General features: G+C 36.8%; 2 protein-coding genes across 4 annotated transcripts in view; both read left to right on the plus strand.

Annotated features, from left to right (window-relative positions):
* Positions 1-8,548, plus strand: part of LOC138713087 (uncharacterized) — a 33,658-nt gene extending 25,110 nt beyond the window's left edge. Inside the window, exons 9-11 of one of the 2 annotated variants that reach the window (XR_011335788.1) lie at positions 1,042-1,269; positions 4,133-6,581; positions 7,555-8,548. Coding sequence is in view for 1 of the 2 variants with exons in the window: in XM_069844841.1 (XP_069700942.1) it covers positions 1,042-1,269; positions 4,133-4,298 (394 nt within the window). In the remaining variant the exon portion in view is untranslated. Of the gene's footprint in view, positions 1-1,041; positions 1,270-4,132 lie in introns of both variants that reach the window. The other variant, XM_069844841.1, reaches the window with a different exon arrangement.
* Positions 8,549-13,335: 4,787 nt separating this feature from the next.
* LOC138713088 (protein GPR107) overlaps positions 13,336-18,476 on the plus strand; it is a 37,604-nt gene continuing 32,463 nt past the window's right edge. For both annotated transcript variants that reach the window (XM_069844842.1, XM_069844843.1), the window contains exons 1-2: positions 13,336-13,538; positions 13,710-13,820. In XM_069844842.1, the coding sequence (XP_069700943.1) occupies positions 13,452-13,538; positions 13,710-13,820 (198 nt within the window). In that variant the 5' untranslated portion in view covers positions 13,336-13,451. The remainder of the gene's footprint in view (positions 13,539-13,709; positions 13,821-18,476) is intronic.

Genomic DNA, 18,476 nt, shown 5'->3' on the forward strand with positions numbered 1-18,476 from the left:
ATCACCTGTACACCTAAATTTCCTTATATTCTATTTGATTACTAGTAATTATTGAAAAAAAGTACTTTCCCAAGGGTAGCTTCCATTTGAAAATAAACATCGTAAATAGTGATAACGCAAATGTTTATTTTTATTTTAGTTGTTTAGTATGCTGTGTCTTTTGGCAACCCTTACTGAAGGGCAGCTATCCTTGTGGGATTTATATATACATCAAAATTAACACCGTGAGGTTACTTCCTTTGATGTTGTTGTTGTTTTCTAATGCCAGGCGTTTGACAATAAAGTCATTTGACCTCTTGCACTCCAATATTTTTCAAAGATATTATCATGACCAGCCACTGAAGCACAGATTTTGAGGTGTTCCGAATCCATTTCTTGGTTTGAGTTGCACAATGGGCAGTTAGGGGACTGATATATTCCAATTCTATGCAGGTGTTTGGCCAAACAGTCATGGCCTGTTGCCAATCTAAATGCAGCTACAGACGATTTTCGTGGTAAATCGGGAATTAACTGTGGATTTTGATGCATAGAGTTCCATTTTTTCCCTTGAGATTGTGTTATCAAATTTTGTTTATTGAAGTGTAAGTATGTAGATTTAATAAATCTTTTCACAGAGTAATACGTAGATTTAGTAACAGGTCTGTAAGTAGCAGTGCTGCCCTTCTTTGCTAAAGCATCCACATTCTCATTTCCCAGGATTCCACAATGGGATGGCATCCATTGGAATACAATTCTTTTATTGAGTGATATTAATTGAGAGAGCATTTTAGTTATTTCCTTTGATGTAGGAAATGTATAAAACAAGTTTCAACTTTTTATAAAAATGTAGTGTTTTTTTTAAGTGTTCCATTTCACACAGAATGACTCATTTGTGGTCTACCAGACTCTAGTTACACCCGGTATGTTGTGCATGCATTTCTGCTGAGAAGTAAACTCTGTACTTTTCGCAGTGTCCTCTTCCTGCCCACCCTGTTCCTTAAGAAAATTGTAAACAACTTTCGCAGTTGGATTTTTATGCGCTTTGTGGTGCTGCCTCTGCAGGCTGGAGCAGCCCAACATCATGCAGCTGGAGCGGCTGTTCTCGGTGCTCGAGGGCTGCCACTCGTTGGAAAGGCTGTGCATCCTGAGCGCCCGCGAGAGCAAGCTGTCCTCTCCCTCCATTCTTGTGAACTTGGTTTTGAGCTTGCCACGCCTCATCTTCTTCAGCTTGCGAATGGATTCGCTGACAGCGCATGCCCGCAAAGTCATGTGTGATGCCATTGAAAAGCAGTAAGTAGACATCTTACAATAATTGTGACATAACCTAGTGAGTATCGTGTTCACACCTCGACACTAGGTTAGAACAGCCTCTAGAGTGTCACAGACCCCTTGAAGCTCAATTTCAGTTTGCAGATTCCCAAAATATTGTGTATAATTTATGCCAGTAATTATGTTCTTCTCATTAAACATTTTCGTACTGTGGTGAATTAAACAGCCTTATATCCATTTTAGTTTTAGCTTTTGAATATAACCTTAAAATACATTAATACAAAGTTATTTTATGTTGTACCATGTCTTTGCCTTGAAAAATGGAACCAGTTGTTTTGGGCTTATTGTAAGGTTATAAGTATGATGGTTGATGTCTTTGCCATGAAAAATGGAACCAGTTGTTGTGGGCTTATTGTAAGGTTATAAGTATGATGGTTGATGTTTTGCCAAGAAAAATGGAACCAGTTGTTTTGGGCTTATTGTAAGGTTATAAGTATGATGGTTGATGTCTTTGCCATGAAAAATGGAACCAGTTGTTGTGGGCTTATTGTAAGGTTATAAGTATGATGGTTGATGTCTTTGCCATGAAAAATGGAACCAGTTGTTGTGGGCTTATTGTAAGGTTATAAGTATGATGGTTGATGTTTTGCCAAGAAAAATGGAACCAGTTGTTTTGGGCTTATTGTAAGGTTATAAGTATGATGGTTGATGTCTTTGCCATGAAAAATGGAACCAGTTGTTGTGGGCTTATTGTAAGGTTATAAGTATGATGGTTGATGTCTTTGCCATGAAAAATGGAACCAGTTGTTTTGGGCTTATTGTAAGGTTATAAGTATGATGGTTGATGTCTTTGCCATGAAAAATGGAACCAGTTGTTTTGGGCTTATTGTAAGGTTATAAGTATGATGGTTGATGTCTTTGCCATGAAAAATGGAACCAGTTGTTTTGGGCTTATTGCACAGTAAGGTTATAAGTATGATGGTTGATGTCTTTGCAATGAAAAATGGAACCAGTTGTTTTGGGCTTATTGTACAGTAAGGTTATAAGTATGATGGTTGATGTCTTTGCCATGAAAAATGGAACCAGTTGTTTTGGGCTTATTGTACAGTAAGGTTATAAGTATGATGGTTGATGTCTTTGCAATGAAAAATGGAACCAGTTGTTTTGGGCTTATTGTACAGTAAGGTTATAAGTATGATGGTTGATGTCTTTGCAATGAAAAATGGAACCAGTTGTTTTGGGCTTATTGTACAGTAAGGTTATAAGTATGATGGTTGATGTCTTTGCAATGAAAAATGGAACCAGTTGTTTTGGGCTTATTGTACAGTAAGGTTATAAGTATGATGGTTGATGTCTTTGCCATGAAAAATGGAACCAGTTGTTGTGGGCTTATTGTAAGGTTATAAGTAGGATGGTTGATGTTTTGCCAAGAAAAATGGAATCAGTTGTTTTGGGCTTATTGTAAGGTTATAAGTATGATGGTTGATGTCTTTGCCATGAAAAATGGAATCAGTTGTTTTGGGCTTATTGTAAGGTTATAAGTATGATGGTTGATGTCTTTGCCATGAAAAATGGAATCAGTTGTTTTGGGCTTATTGTAAGGTTATAAGTACGATTGTTGATGTTTTGCCATGAAAAATGGAACCCTATTGATTAATAAAAGTTAACAAACGCAATTTACACGAAAAACAAAAAACACAAATATCACAACAGAATACAAATAGAAAAGGAAAGCGAAAAATAACAGGCCAATACAAATAAATGAAACAAGAGAATTACAAAACAGTAATACAATTACAGAACAATAACAAGACGACAACACGAATAACAAATTCCTAATGTGTACACAACTCACACCACCAATAAAGTCTTCATAACACTAAATCAATCTTAGCACAACTAAATACTTACACGACACTTCTTAACATAAATGTTGTTGTTGTTGTTATCTAATGCCGGGCTTTGGCAACGAAGCCATTAGCGTTCTTGCTCTCCAATATTTCTCTGTGGTGGATCCATCAGGTAGAACTTCACAGGTTATGAGATGATCTTCAGTCATTTCTTCTTCTTTGTTGCATAGAGGGCAATTTTGATTTGTGTAAATTCATATTTTATTCAAGTGTTTGGCCAAATAATCGTGTTCTGTAAGCAGTCTGAATTTTGCTACTGCAGATTTACGTGAGATTTCTGGAATAATTTCTGTTTTTTTTTATTAAAATGCTCCATTTTTTATCTTTGGCTTTGGTACATAGTGCTTGGTTTTGCTTGATTTTATATTTATTTTTAATTAGTCTTTTGATGGATGTAAAAGGTAGGCTTGTATTTGTATTCTGAATTAAATTGGATCCTTTTTTGGCAAGAAAGTCAGCAGTTTCATTTCCAGCAATTCCGCAGTGTGCAGGTATCCATTGCAATTGAATTATTTTCTGTAGTTTTTGAAGTTGTTGGATCATTTTGTGACATTCTTTAATTTGGATTGACATCATTTTATATGAATTTATTGCATATAATGCTGCTTTAGAATCAGAGAGAATGACAGCATTTTGAAATTTATCTATTCTGTATAGTAGGTATAGTAGGTGGAGTGAGATATGAATTAACCTAATGGCAATTCTTAACATAAATGTTAACCAGTTTTAACACTTATGAAAAACTTACACACTTTGAACATTTACCTACCAGTAGGTGATGGCATTGCACTTTGTCTTATGATCAATGCTACAATGATCCTGAATTCCGTAATTTGTTGTGCAATGGAAGTATTGACTTATGATAGAAAAGTGATGATGGGATTTGAATGGCAAGCCACGCAGCCTCTTTATTCATAGGATATGTCGGAACTTGAATTCTGGATCATGTGAAAAATGTCGTTTGTGACCCACAGGTGCAAGACCTTGCGGCCGGCCTTACATGTGACGGGGGGCAAGGCTAGCATGCATATGGACAATGTGAGGCATTTGCCGGCCATTCATTACTTCGAGATGATGGAGGACATGTCCCGCGTGTGCATCATGCCGGGCAGTGGGCCCCACTACTTACCCCACGCCTAGATCTACAGGGTGGCTGAGAAGTGGGTGTACCCCCCACACTATGAATGAATGCTTCATGTCTGATGGTCTAAGTGAGGGTTAGGACTGAAATTTTTACTTTTTCGTCATGATTATCTATTTTTAAATTTCTTACACAAAAGTACTCAAATTAATTTTCGTACATAAAATATTAGTTTTGTCTTGCTGTTATTTTTGAAGCCCATGCAGGGTAGCATATAGTGCAGGACTATTCTAAGGTCAACACATATATATACAGTAGAACTTGGTTATAGCGACCTCGGTTTGTACGACGCCTCACCTATAATGTCAAATATTCTGTGGTCCCAACTAATTCCCCATAAGACATTTGCTTTTCTACCTTGTTTAATACGACAAACGTATATGCGTCTTCCTCGCATATAACGTCATTTTCAACCTCAGTTTGGAATACAATTTTCTAAGAACCAAAGTTTTTAAGAAATATTTTGCTGAAATCTGGCAAATCCTTTACTGTTCCCTTCTATCATAGACCTCTGGAATGCAGGCAGATTCCCCACCCCATTGTAACCTGCCCGAATTCATGCGGTGTTAATGGTACCTGCATGCGGTCAGTTTCGATAGGAAGTTTTCACTAAGTGCACGCATTTTAACGCAGTATGGCCACTAAAAGAAGTGAGTGACGCTTTAGAAGTCATTAGAATTGTGAACATGTTCTATGAAGCTAGGGGAGGGAGCAGTGAAATTGCAACTGAAATAATGAACATAGAATTTAATTTAGAAAGTGTATATTGGGCAAGTAGGAGACAACAGAGTAAAATGACTGATTACTTCACTCCTCAGTAAATAAGTTTGGTGAGTAATGAACAAACTGTTTTAACACAGAATACTGTATTTATCATTGTATGTGTATTTTGTGTTCATGGTATGCTTAAAAGTGAATACATAAATCTAAAATAAGCCTAATTATTTTTATTATTTTTCATTTTCCACCTCACTAGATTGATAATATGAATCTCGGTTACTACGACACTCGTTTATAACAACATAATTTTCAAGGTCCCTTGGATGTCGTTATAACCAAGTTCTACTGTATATTTTTTTTCCTTCGTATGTATAAAATGGTCCATGCATCACAAATTAATTTGTTGTATCACTTCGAAACTTTCAGAATATGCTCAGAAATGTATGGATAATTCAATTTTCTCTGAGTTTTAGTGTCAATAAATTATATATTGAAGAATTTTTTACAACTTAAATTACAAAAGAAACGAAAAATGGTGAAATAAAAATTTGAAAAGATTAAAAATATTTGCTGTTTAATGACACAAAAAAAACCAGAACAGCTCTTAATTGTCTAAGTTTGTAGTAACAACTGACCAAATTTCAGTTCAAAAAAATAAAAATTTTAATATAAGGAACAAGTAGCATTTTATATGTGACAACACAAAAAAAAAAAACAATAAAATAATTAATAAATAAAAAACTCTTTGATCTATGAAGTTCAAATTTGTTATGATAGTATGTGTAAACTGTGAGAGTTTATGGCAAAAATTTGATAAAGATTGTTTAAAAATATAGAAGCTGAAAATTTCAGTCCTAACCCTCCTTAAGGATCCAGAACATCATTGGTATGGAGACCAACATTGTCATAGTACAGCTGAATTCTGCACCATGTTCTGCGGAGGTAATCTGGGGTCATGTGCATGAAGGCATCTTCCACAGCTGCTGGTAATTCTTCTGTTGTGCAATACTGGGGTTTTGGACTCTCTCCTTGATGAATTCCCAGAAGAGAGTATTGTCAGGTGTTGTGAGATCGGGTCTTCTTGGAGGCCAGGCAAAGAGAACCTCATTTAAGCCACCACCCAAAAAAGGTCTTATTCAGATAGTGACGTATTTATCACCAGCTTGCTGCAGTTGTCACCAACTATTCAGTAAACATGTCCTGATAGACAGGTCCAGTAATGGAGCTTTGGAAGGGCCAGAAATGTGTGTTGCACTCATTCCAGTCCACACCGTAAGGCGTGGCGGATTTCTCTGAAGATCTTAGCACTCGCTGCAGTGGGCATTAGGTAAGAAGTGTGTCGAGCTTCCATCACTGATCATGCTCCAGGGAAGGAATAGGAGAAAGCTGTCTTAGTTGATGCGAGCGATGTGCATTTAATCACAAAACGTAATATACATTTCCTATTCATTTACGTGTACCCTATCACCTCTTTCAAGCTGCAAGGTTATTTCATTCCTACTCTGTATATGACTCAAGAAAGTTTACAAATAATTGGATGAATCATTTGTGGAAGAATATACGTGGTACAGTCATTAAGTTCTGACACTGACGCCTGAAGGGTAGGCACCCACAAGAATCTGGATGTCTCAGAAGATGCCGCGTGATACGGCGTACACTTAAACAGATCGACATCCTCCCTCAATATAGTCGCCATTGGCCGCTATGCACATCTGCCAACGTTGGTGTAGCTGCTGGAAGCACCGCTGAAAGATGTTGGCAGGAAGATGCCGTACGGCTTCTCTTGTGGCAGTCATGACCTTTTCGGCCGCATAAAAATTACGCCCTCGTAGGATTGATTTCATGAGGGGAAAGAGAAAAAAAATCGCATGGTGCGAGATCAGGTGAGTACGGAGGGTGTGGCAAAACAGCGACCTGTTGCCTTGCAAGTTCCTCTTGGACAAGGATGGAGCGATGTGCAGGGGCGTTGTCGTGTAGCAACAGCCAATTCTTCCTATGCCAAAGCTCAGGACGCTTACGACGAATTGAATTGCTTAAACGGCCAAGAATCTCTTTGTAGAGGATCTTGTCTACAGTTGCACCTTGTGGGATGAATTCTATGTGAACAATTCCATTTGAAAAAAAAAACTGTTAAAGCATCACCTTGCCTTTTGACCTGTCTTGTTGCGGATTTTTCTGTCGTGGAAATAATGGCGTTTTCCAGGTGGCGGATTGTCGCTTCAGTTGCGGATCGTAAAGGAAACACCATGTTTCGTCTCCAGTTATGATCGGTTATAGCAGTTTCGCCTAATTTCTGACAGAACGTGACGTTTGCCCGTTGCTCAAACTGCAACATACTCGAGTTCCGACGCGCGCATTCAAATCACCGTCACAACAAAGACCGTAGTTCTGCTTACAGTGCATGCACTCAACTGTCTCTTGTTGGGTCGAGAGACTAACTGACAAGGTATCATACCATGGTGCCACCTATGCGCTATAGTGCACCACAATGCCACTATGCGCTCAGTATTAGAACTTAATGACTGTACCACGTAGCAAGTGCATTGCAGCTTGAGTATCAGAGTTGCTGACATTAACCTTTTGAGTGGGACGAAAGTATTTAGATCTCAGTTATGTTTCCTTTCAAATTAATTTTCTGACTTGCAGTTGTCTGAACTCTAGAGCTGTCACATATATGTACATGTGTCCCCATCACCACGAGTCACATATAGGTCAGAGATGGCGATTTTTCGGAGCTGTGATTTTGGAACTATAGTCACAGTTGGAACCAGCGACAAAATCTCAGGTCTTCAAATCAGACCCAACCACTATCTTCAAGACTGATTTATCAATACGTTTTCTTCTACTACGGTATTTCATCTGCATTTCCTTCGTCAACCAGGGACAATATGGACTGTCATCAGCCATGTTTGTTTATTATTCCCACTGTATGGTTACCAAGGTTACCAACACGTTAACACAAATCTTCGAGAAATTAAGGATGGTACATCCACTTCTGAGCCACTTGGTACATTCGACCTCACTGTCTCACACTTCAGTACTACTGAAGAGTGAAAATAAGTGAATTACCAGGTAAATCGAGGCTGGCCGACCTCTGAGCAAGAACATCATGGTGACTAGTAAACATTTGAAAAGAAGTGACAAGCCTGCACTCCCCATAGTGAACTTTATAACACAACCTTTCAGTGCACAAACTATGACATGTATTTGAGGGGAAGACAAAATTATTGAAGTAATATTAATATACCATTTTAGCAGCAACCGAATATGGAATTTTCATTGGTTTCATCAGCAGTATAAAATATGAATTAAAGTTTACATTTAAAAGTGACATCATAGTCGCTACAAATGTTCTTGCTTGGGGCACGAATATCGCTGGCCACTCTGCAGCTGACGCAGGATTTGCGAACTGCTTCATCTGAGTGACTGTGATCATTGCAAACCGCAATATGTAACATATATATTTTTGTAATGTATTAAGTCAGGCTGTGATTGTATTAAGAACGAATATTAAAGTTACTTTGTGCTATTTGAAGCTTTTTCTTTGCCCAATGGAGACCTCATTAAACAATGGTTGATTGCACTGGCGGTTTCTCGGGGGAGGGAAGGGAGGAACGTCCTCTCACATTTTCTTCTTTTGAAAGTAAATACCAAATAAAATATGTGCCTTGAAATTCGAGGAAGATTCGATAATTTTTAAGTTCACAGCTATAAGAAAAACTCGGTTGATCGAGTTTTAAATGACGCGCGCTCATGTGCTGTAGAAAACTGTGAGAAAGATGCGAGATTGTCTGTGTAGAGGAAAAGCACTCCATTCCTCCTCTACTGCAGTTAACACACATAGACAACAGCGCACTAGCGGCCAGAGAAAGAAACAGAGTTTTAAAGCAAGTAAATGAACGGAGAGGGAGGAGATCCCCCTCTGAATCAGTCACGGGCGGGAAATAGAAACCGACTGGTCGTGCAGCAAGCTCGCTACCGCTGCCACCTAACGATGTTGCATTCAACCGGACTATAACACATCTAGGAGGAGAAACAACAAAAACAGTTTTAACGCAACGCTATGAAAGACACCATGTAAACTTTTTTTAAAATTATAAATCAAAAATATTATGCATTGCACTTTATATAGGCTACTATTCATGGTTTGAAACTTTCGTGGATATTATTTGAAAGTTAAAGTCGGGTTTATGGGGGGGGGGGGGGGGGAAGTAGTTTTACGTAGTCGGCCCCTGAAATTCACTTCTATTCATTGTTTACTAGACAGGGCAACAGCCAAGTTGTCAGTTTTGTACAAATATATTTGAAATTGAAAGTAGGTACTCCAAACTACATCATTTTTAACATAAAAAATTAATCGGCCATCGGCAGCTTTGAACAATAATGGTAGTATGACTTTACAAGAACTGACATTCTTCAAAAGTATGTGATACTGAACTTGTAAAATGTACATGTAGCAACACAGGACCACGTGGGTGGGTGCAGTGTTCTCGCTTTCCTCAGATTATTCCCATTCCCATTTCCATTTCCGTAAAACGGTTCCGGTTACGGGTTAGTAGCTAGTCTCTTCCAACACGTGTGATGCTGTAGTGTGCTCGAAAAATGCTACGAGGTTGTGAATTTCCTTGTAATTGTTAATTTGCGCAATTATTCAACAATGAATAGAAGTGAAAACGTAATATATTTTGGATAATTTAGGAAACTCAGTTTACAAGAACAGATTATTGCTATACAGAAGGGAAGGCCAACCCCAACACTACCTGGCCTTACATGTATGCATGTAGGCTAATTTTTAGCATGTTTCATTCAAGGTGGTGTCACTTAGTGCTGTTAATTTCTTTCCTCCTCTTAAGAAATATGCAGGAGCCGCCACTGGTTGATTGTTATGATTTAAGGGGAGTCTGTACTGCCTATCCCAGCAATGTAAATTTCATCTAATTTAGGTGCACTTTTCTCAGGACTTACATAAGATACACATTTGAAATTTTTAGGGGTTATTCTTCAAGCATTATTGTATGTTAACAGGCTAAAATTACGGTCTTTATTTTTTGTATTTCAATTTTTTTCACCAAATTCAGAGTACAGACTCCCCTTAAGGAAATAATTAGTGTAAGTATGAGCAGAGGTGCCAACTACTACGGATTTCCCCCATTTATTAGGAAATTGAGGTCAAAGGGAAAATAATTATGAAAAAACAATGCAGTAGATACCAAATGTAGCTCAGTTCAACACACCACAGACTCGGATATAATGGAGTGAAGAGTATAACATACTGATAAAAAGCGTCACGTCAACTATCACGTTAGTCTGTTATGTCCTGCTCTTATGTGAAAAATCCTGCTTTTCATATAAAATGTCCTGCTTTTAAATTTTTTTCATCTGGTAACCCTAGCAGTGGCAGCTCGTGCCTTTCTTGGATGGGTGTTCACAAAAAAAAATATTGGTAATGAACACTGATATAGGCTATTCTCATATAGGTGAGTCACACGTCAGAGATAAACGAATTCTAATATGCATGCACCAAATCTACGCATATACACCAAAATTAAAACCATTAAACAAGAGTAGAGTAAAATTAATTCATAGGACTCGCCTTCACTGCTGTTGTTGAAGATCTAGATTTATTTGTAGAGAAACTCCATGCGCCTAGTTTTGAGAGATGCAAATTTATCAATAACTCTAATGTTGTTAACAAGTTTTTTTTTCACTGCCAATATAGCCAATGTACTTAATCGCTCTTATGTCATTGTGCTACGGAGGAATATTTTAATCCTCTCTTAATTTAACACCCTCACAACTTTACACATGTGTGTTACTTTGCTGAACAAAAGACAACAGAATCAGCCCCCGTGCGTATCGGTATTTTGAAAAGAAACAGTAAAGAGAGAAAACGAGGAAAGAGGGAGAAAGGGACAGGATGCCAGACCCAAGGGAGATGGAACATCTCTCTCTCTCTCTCTGTCACTAGCACATTAAGACCTGTGCGAGCCAGAGCTATTGTAACCATTGTACCAAACCAGAAAATATTCTCGCCTGAGGCTATTCCACCCTGCTACGGAAAAATTGTGCGAGCTGCTGTCAATCTGTCCAATAGAGATTTAAAGACACACGACACACGAACGGGACATTCTCTCGAGACGAAATATGTAAGAACGTCATTACACATTGGAAAGTAATAGATGTAATAATATTAATACAGTAATATGTACGATTATTGTTGGTTTTTAAGGTGTTCACGTGCTCCTGTGCTCATATAGAGGAACCGCCATTGAACCCTAGGTACATCAGTGATGAAAGGTAGGTCTGGAAGTGTGCAAGTTTTAATTTCAAGAGATCTCGATCGTCACATGCTAGTTCTGCATTGCTTCAATCACCAGCTTCGTGTAATTATTGTTCATACAATTGGAGCAATTCCTGAATATTGCTCTTCTTCGATATTTGGGAGAAACTGCGTGTTCAAAAAAAATCTTTCTGGAATTTATGAACACAAATCTTTGAGAAAGTTAATGACAATCATGAACAGATCACCTCTAATCACTTCGAGTTATGAAGTCTAAGGAAAATCATCTATATACATAATTTTTTCTACCTTTCTCAGTCCCTTAGTTGCCAGCATGCTATGATATGGTTAATGAGATATGCAGTCTCAGCTTTTGCTTTTTCACCGAAGCTATGCCATGTGTAAAGTGTTGGGATATTTTGAGTCTGCAAGAAAAGAACATTAATATTGAAGCAGGTCTGGCACTAGTTAATTGTGTTCATAGGCAGTTATAGGAAAAGAGAAATGACTCCATATTCACAAACTTGTTAGAGGCTGCACAGAAAAAAAAAATCTTAAAATGGAATTAACCATTATCACAATCAAGGAAACGCTGTCATACCGTGCTCCAAAAGTATATAATATTAAGTTATACACTTCTGATTGAGGTTCCGACTGAAATGTACTGTACATCCATTATCAGGTAGTACATTTCACTTGATATGTGTCTGAGGAAGAACATTGTTGTTTGTATACATCTTAAGTCTGATTAGTGAAATATGTTACTAGTCAGTGAGGTGAAAGGAATTGACCATCTTATTCCATTATCTCATGGCTTAGTTGCCTTGTGAGTGATGCCTTATTGGTGTCACTAATGAGGTTCCAATCTGCCTTCGGACAGTTGACTAAACAATTAAATCCATATATGAGTCCTGCATCCCTTATCTAAGTGAGAAATATAACATTCCCACTAGTCAGTGCAGTGTTTCTGGTCTTTTGTTTGGTGCACGTGGCACACTCCCTAAATTCACATGTGATATTTTAAAAGCACTCGGACTCCGATTTTTTTTAATTCAAAAAATTTTGTTGAATATTCTTAAGGATTCAATCCAAATATTACATTACCATTTATATTTTGGCCATTGATGATTGTGTTGGGTTTGCATTTCTCTGAATTTTTTACTAAACACTTCCTGTCTTTCTAAATTATTCTGTAGTGCTTTTATTCTGGATCGTTATGGTCACCCTCATTGAGGGCAGATTATTTTTTTAAATATTTATATAAGGATCACAATAAGGAGATGGATAAAAATAAGTTTGTTTTAAGTTTTACGAAAAAAAAAAAAAGAGAGAGAACTTTTATTAGTGTAATTCTATGTCGAAGTGTTGTTAAATAGGCTGGTTTTTTCCCCCTTTTTCTATAAGTAGTCTTATCATTATTCTTTTCCCAACAATATCGTAAAATATAGTTTTTCTACAAACAGCTTCTAAACTTATCGTGTGTATTAAGTACCGGTAATTATTATTGTTATTATTATTACTTTTTTATTACTTATTTTCTTCAGCTTGATTTCATTTTACGTATTATTGTTCAGAGGGTCATTATCTTTTCGTTGATTACTTTTAAAGTGTACATATTTCATCATTTTTCTTGTTTATTTTTATACCAATACATATCCCATTGTGATTGTATGTTTTTGACGCTATTGGTTGGGTGAAAGAGAAGCCCTTAACACTGGGTGAAACTTAAATAATAAATAACATAGTGCTCTTATAGAAAATGTGACACATTACTTGTCTCCCCTCCCAAATTTAAGAAGTTGGCTATGGACCCGATGACAGAACAATTTGCTAAGTTACTCCGATATTAGCGCTGTATACGGAAAAACAGTATTCCGTGATATATTGAAAGCAACGTTATTTTATTGTAGTGAACTAATCATATTATGGAACAGTAATGTGCCTGTATACAAATTGAAATTATGTTATTTCGGCTATGATACTGATGAAATATCAACGACTCTCGTTCTCATTTCCTCTAAATACTCGTTATTCAGTGATCAGTGAACTCTCGTGATATAAACTATAATCTTTGGTATTACGTCAGTAGCATATATTGTCAAATTATGGATGATGTGAAGGTTGGTAGTAGACAAGATAATCTTTAGCAAAAATGGGAGTGAAAATTCGTTGTACATACATAGTAATTTTTACAATTTTACACTATTGTAGTGGAAGAATCCACAAGTTGGAGATAAAGGTATGTTTTGTGGTTATGCTTTGTCAAGGTTTATTAAATTAATGAATGAAACACGCCCTTCAATAGGCATAACTTTAAATATGTTTAGGTATATATTAATATGTTTTATGATAATGATTTATTTATGTATACTTTTAGAAATTCATTTAAATTTATCCTACATTTTTACAGAACGATGAACGAAAATATATCGCCCTTAGTACATTCGGCTTCTACAAAGGTGGAATGCTTGACGTGAAACTTCACAATTTCCATGCAAATCCATTTCATGACAAGGATGTGGTAAGTCACGTTTAAATGCCTGTGAATTTTGTTATAGGCCTTCACTTTTATATTAAGTAGCATAAATAGACCTTTGGTACACTGACAGTATTTGTACTTGACACGCTTAACTGTATTACCCACCTGCTTGCCTTGAGCTTGACATGATTGGTCACGAGGAGTGTAATGTAACTTACCAGAATTTTATTTTAGCTTTCCTGATAAATTTATAATTTTATAATGCCGGTATATGTGTAAATTTATGATTTTGAATTTTAATTATTTGGTAGTAATCATCATCATTGCATGTTTCTCCATTCTCCAGCAATCCATCTAGTCTTCTTCCCTCAGTCTTCGCTGTTTCTTACCTATTGAGTATATTACTTTCGCAGTAATCATATCGTCTCCCTAGAGTGGTGTGGGTTATTTTCAATGACTTAAGTACGTTTTTTCTGAGATGTGTGGTGTGGTAGGATATCGTAGTTTCAGAGCAATAAAATTGTTAAGAGTAGGCCTATCCTAATGTACAACTGGGAGTGCTGGAGACAATAACAGACAGAAAACAAATGAAGGCAGTCGAGATGCATTGTAGACAGTCTTGGAAATGATTGTGTTAGTTTTGACTTTTATTATACCTTGCATATACAATCAACTGCATCTCCACAGAAAAATCTCGTATAAATTCAACGATTTTCACCTCCGAAATCACCAGAACTACCTCACCGCTAGTTTCACCACATTTCGTATAGTACACAACACTGCATACTGGATATTTAGCAAAGCGACATATTTAGCGCGATTTGTGGGCCATTCCAAACCCCGACCTGCACCCCTGTGAGCACGAGTCGGTATATATTCAAGTCAGTTATAATTAGCCTACTGTTTATAAATAGGACCTGGAAGTTCATTCCCTAAAAACTACTAAATATGCATGCAAATATGCTCTTAAGAAGTGGAAAATATACACAAATTAATGAAGAGAAATTACATTTCCTATAACAGTGCGATTGCTAATGTGTGTGAACTTACATTATTCCTTAGAGGTTGAAGCAGAGATGATTACCTTGTTTAAAATCACCGTGGCTGAGGTTTTCAGTTGACAAACCGCGTCTGTTGTTCCTGAAGATACTTTTCTAGCGTGTAAACTTCTATGTCACACGAAGTTACTGGGACTTATTTAAATTATGTTAATTGTTCCGCAGACAGGGATAAATCTTTTGGTGCTATGGGGGATTTTCCTTTAGAATATCTTCAGTATCTCATACATAGGCGTATTGGTAGCCAGGATGTTTTTTAAATAATGTTGGTCACTTTTTCCTTCACTTTTTACCCCACACTGTCAGGATCAGGACTCAGATTGAATTTCGTTTCTTCATCTTACCAAAAAATTGTAATCTGTTGTTGTTTTCTAATGCCAGGCATTTGACAATGAAGCCATTTGACTTCTTGCACTCCAATATTTTTCAAAGATATTATCATGACCAGCCACTGAAGCACAGATTTTGAGGTGTTCCGAATCCATTTCTTGGTTTGAGTTGCACAATGGGCAGTTAGGGGACTGATATATTCCAATTCTATGCAGGTGTTTGGCCAAACAATCATGGCCTGTTGCCAATCTAAATGCAGCTACAGATGATTGTCGTGATAAATCGGGAATTAACTGTGGATTATGATGCAGAGAGTTCCATTTTTTCCCTTGAGATTGTGTTATCAAATTTTGTTTGTTGAAGTCTAAGTATGTAGATTTAATAAATCTTTTCACAGAGTAATACCACAGTCTAATATATACAGTCACGAAGCTCTATACATAGTAAATATGCATGCATGGATAGTTGCTAACCACTAGGATCACTAATATCGCCTCATTACAGATAATGCGAAATAGTACTGGCACAGTCAATTGTTCCTAGCACCCTCAAAACTCAAGCTTCGTGACAGTATATACTAGACTGTGGTAATACGTAGATTTATTAACAGGTCTGTAAGTAGCAGTGCTGCCCTTCTTTGCTAATGCATCCGCATTCTCGTTTCCCAGGATTCCACAATGGGATGGTATCCATTGGAATACAATTCTTTTATTGAGTGATATTAATTGAGAGAGCATTTTAGTTATTTCTGCTGTTTGAGATGAAGGTGTGTGTTTAGAGACTATTGATATTCTCTGCTAATAGCAGGGGTTGCAAAGGATAGTGATGTGACAGACACATACAATCTTCAAATTCCATCCTTACCTTCTCGTGATGCAACCTGTTTTTTACAAACAAGGTTCAGGGGCTCGAGTCACAGTGGTATAACTGTTTCACCAGAAATTGAGGAAATGCTGTATCACAGGACAGCATCCAGCATCCCACAAGTGACAGAAGTGGAAGTGGTTTTAGGAGTCCAAGAATTCTTATAACTATAGTGAGGATCACATAAGAACAGTTCCCAAACAGCAAATATTGCCGACTTGTCAGTGTTGCCAACTGTTACCAGATATCACACGATCCTTCGTACTAAATGACTTATTTACTTACCATACTTTATATTCAAAGGTTATTCTAAATAATTCAATAATTTTTAACATGTTTTCGTAGGCAAACTATACAAGAAAAGGATCAACATGTCAAGTGTTTTGTCTGGCAATACGAAATTCATTGGTTTGACTAAACAATTGACTCATGAAGCCTAACCTAAAAATGTATTTTGTTTGACCACATGAAATTATTAGTACTAACTCCGAAAACTGAACCTGACTATAGTCTTGAATTATAACCACAACGCAACACATAAAATAACTATTATGTATTAATATTAATACTGATATTAATAATTAATTATTGGTATGTTCAAATTTCACTAGCTTCCAGTAACAGGCTCAGAAATCTAGTACAATTTTAATTTCATGGAACTCCTATACCGACAAATATTGTCGATATTTGTCTCAGCTGCCAACATACTAGTTACAAAATCACTACCATTTGTAGTATTTGTCAGTTTCGAAATTCGAAACGAAGTTGGCAAAAAAAAATTCAACCTGCAAACTAGAAAATCACCACAATCTACTAGCATATGTAGTAATGGGGGGAAAAATGGTTAGGTTTCACCCTTAGGGTATGAAGTAAGCTGACCCAGACTATAGATGTGATGGTCCTCCAGACAGTCTGGGGTTGTAAATAAGTGAAATAGCTGCCATAATATAAAAAGATGGTGCTCATGTAGAAATGGCTACAATTTTTCCTAAAACACACTCAAAGATGACTATTCCTACAGTAAAATATTTCGGACTCAAAATTGTAATGGTTTCTTAAATGTCACTTAAGCAGTACTTTATAGTTTAGTGACCCAATAATTAAAAAAAAAACAAAAAAAATCGTTAAGTAGTCCACACCTGTGGACGGTCAGCACGTCTGGCCGCAAAACCATGTGGCCCGGGTTCGATTCCCGGTTGGGGCAAGTTACCTGGTTGAGGTTTTTTCTGGGGTTTTCCTTCAACCCAATATGAACAAATGCTGGGTAACTTTCGGTGCTGGACCCCGGACTCATTTCACCGGCATTATCACCTTCATCTCATTCAGATGCTAAATAACCTAAGATGTTGATAAAGTGTCGTAAAATAACCTACTAAAATGAAAAATAAATCGTTAAGTATCCACATGATAACTAGTTTCTTTTCTTACAGACCAGCATTATATATTACGTTACCGTACTTTGAAATATGGAACAGTAATCATTGTGAAGCTGACAGTACTGAACTTGTTCAAAACGTCAAACTGTTCATATTTAGCCTATCTAATCTTCAACATATCAAACATGCAGCATTTGAGAAGACTGCCGTGTTATCTGGTTTGTTGACAAGATATTGGCGTGGGCTTTTTTCATATTCACAGTCTTTCGAAGATTGGAACTACTTTTGTCATAGAAATGTCGTGAATCTTTTACTTCACTGGAAACAAAAAAGTCCAAACCAACAATATTTCAAAGACAAAGATGCATATAATGTTCGAATAGTGCCATTTTGTGTATATACCTATTTATTCATTCATTTAGTCATTCACTCACTCAGTTATTTATTTATTTATTTATTTATTTATTTATTTATTCGGGTGTAGTTAAGGTCATCAGGTCTTCTCTTCTACACTACCAGAAATACAAATATAATAATAAAGAAAAAGTCACACTATAAACAAAGTTGTTGTTGTTTTCTAATGCCAGGCGTTTGACAGTAAAGTAACTTGACCTCTTGCACTCCAATATTTTTCAAAGATATTATCATGGTCAGCCACTGAAGCACAGATTTTGAGGTCTTCCGAATCCATTTCTTGGTTTGAGTTGCACAATGGGCAGTTAGGGGACTGATATATTCCAATTTTATGCAGGTGCTTGGCCAAACAATCATGGCCTGTTGCCAATCTAAATGCAGCTACAGACGATTTTCGTGGTAAGTCGGGAATTAACTGTGGATTATGATGCAGAGAGTTCCATTTTTTCCCTTGGGATTGTGTTATCAAATTTTGTTTGTTGAAGTCTAAGTATGTAGATTTAATAAATCTCTTCACAGAGTAATACGTAGATTTAGTAACAGGTCTGTAAGTAGCAGTGCTGCCCTTCTTTGCTAAAGCATCCGCATTCTCGTTTCCCAGGATTCCACAAAGGGATGGTATCCATTGGAATACAATTCTTTTATTGAGTGATATT

Source organism: Periplaneta americana, chromosome 14 (genome assembly GCF_040183065.1).
Source record: "Periplaneta americana isolate PAMFEO1 chromosome 14, P.americana_PAMFEO1_priV1, whole genome shotgun sequence".
In the NCBI taxonomy this organism is placed as follows: domain Eukaryota; kingdom Metazoa; phylum Arthropoda; class Insecta; order Blattodea; family Blattidae; genus Periplaneta; species Periplaneta americana.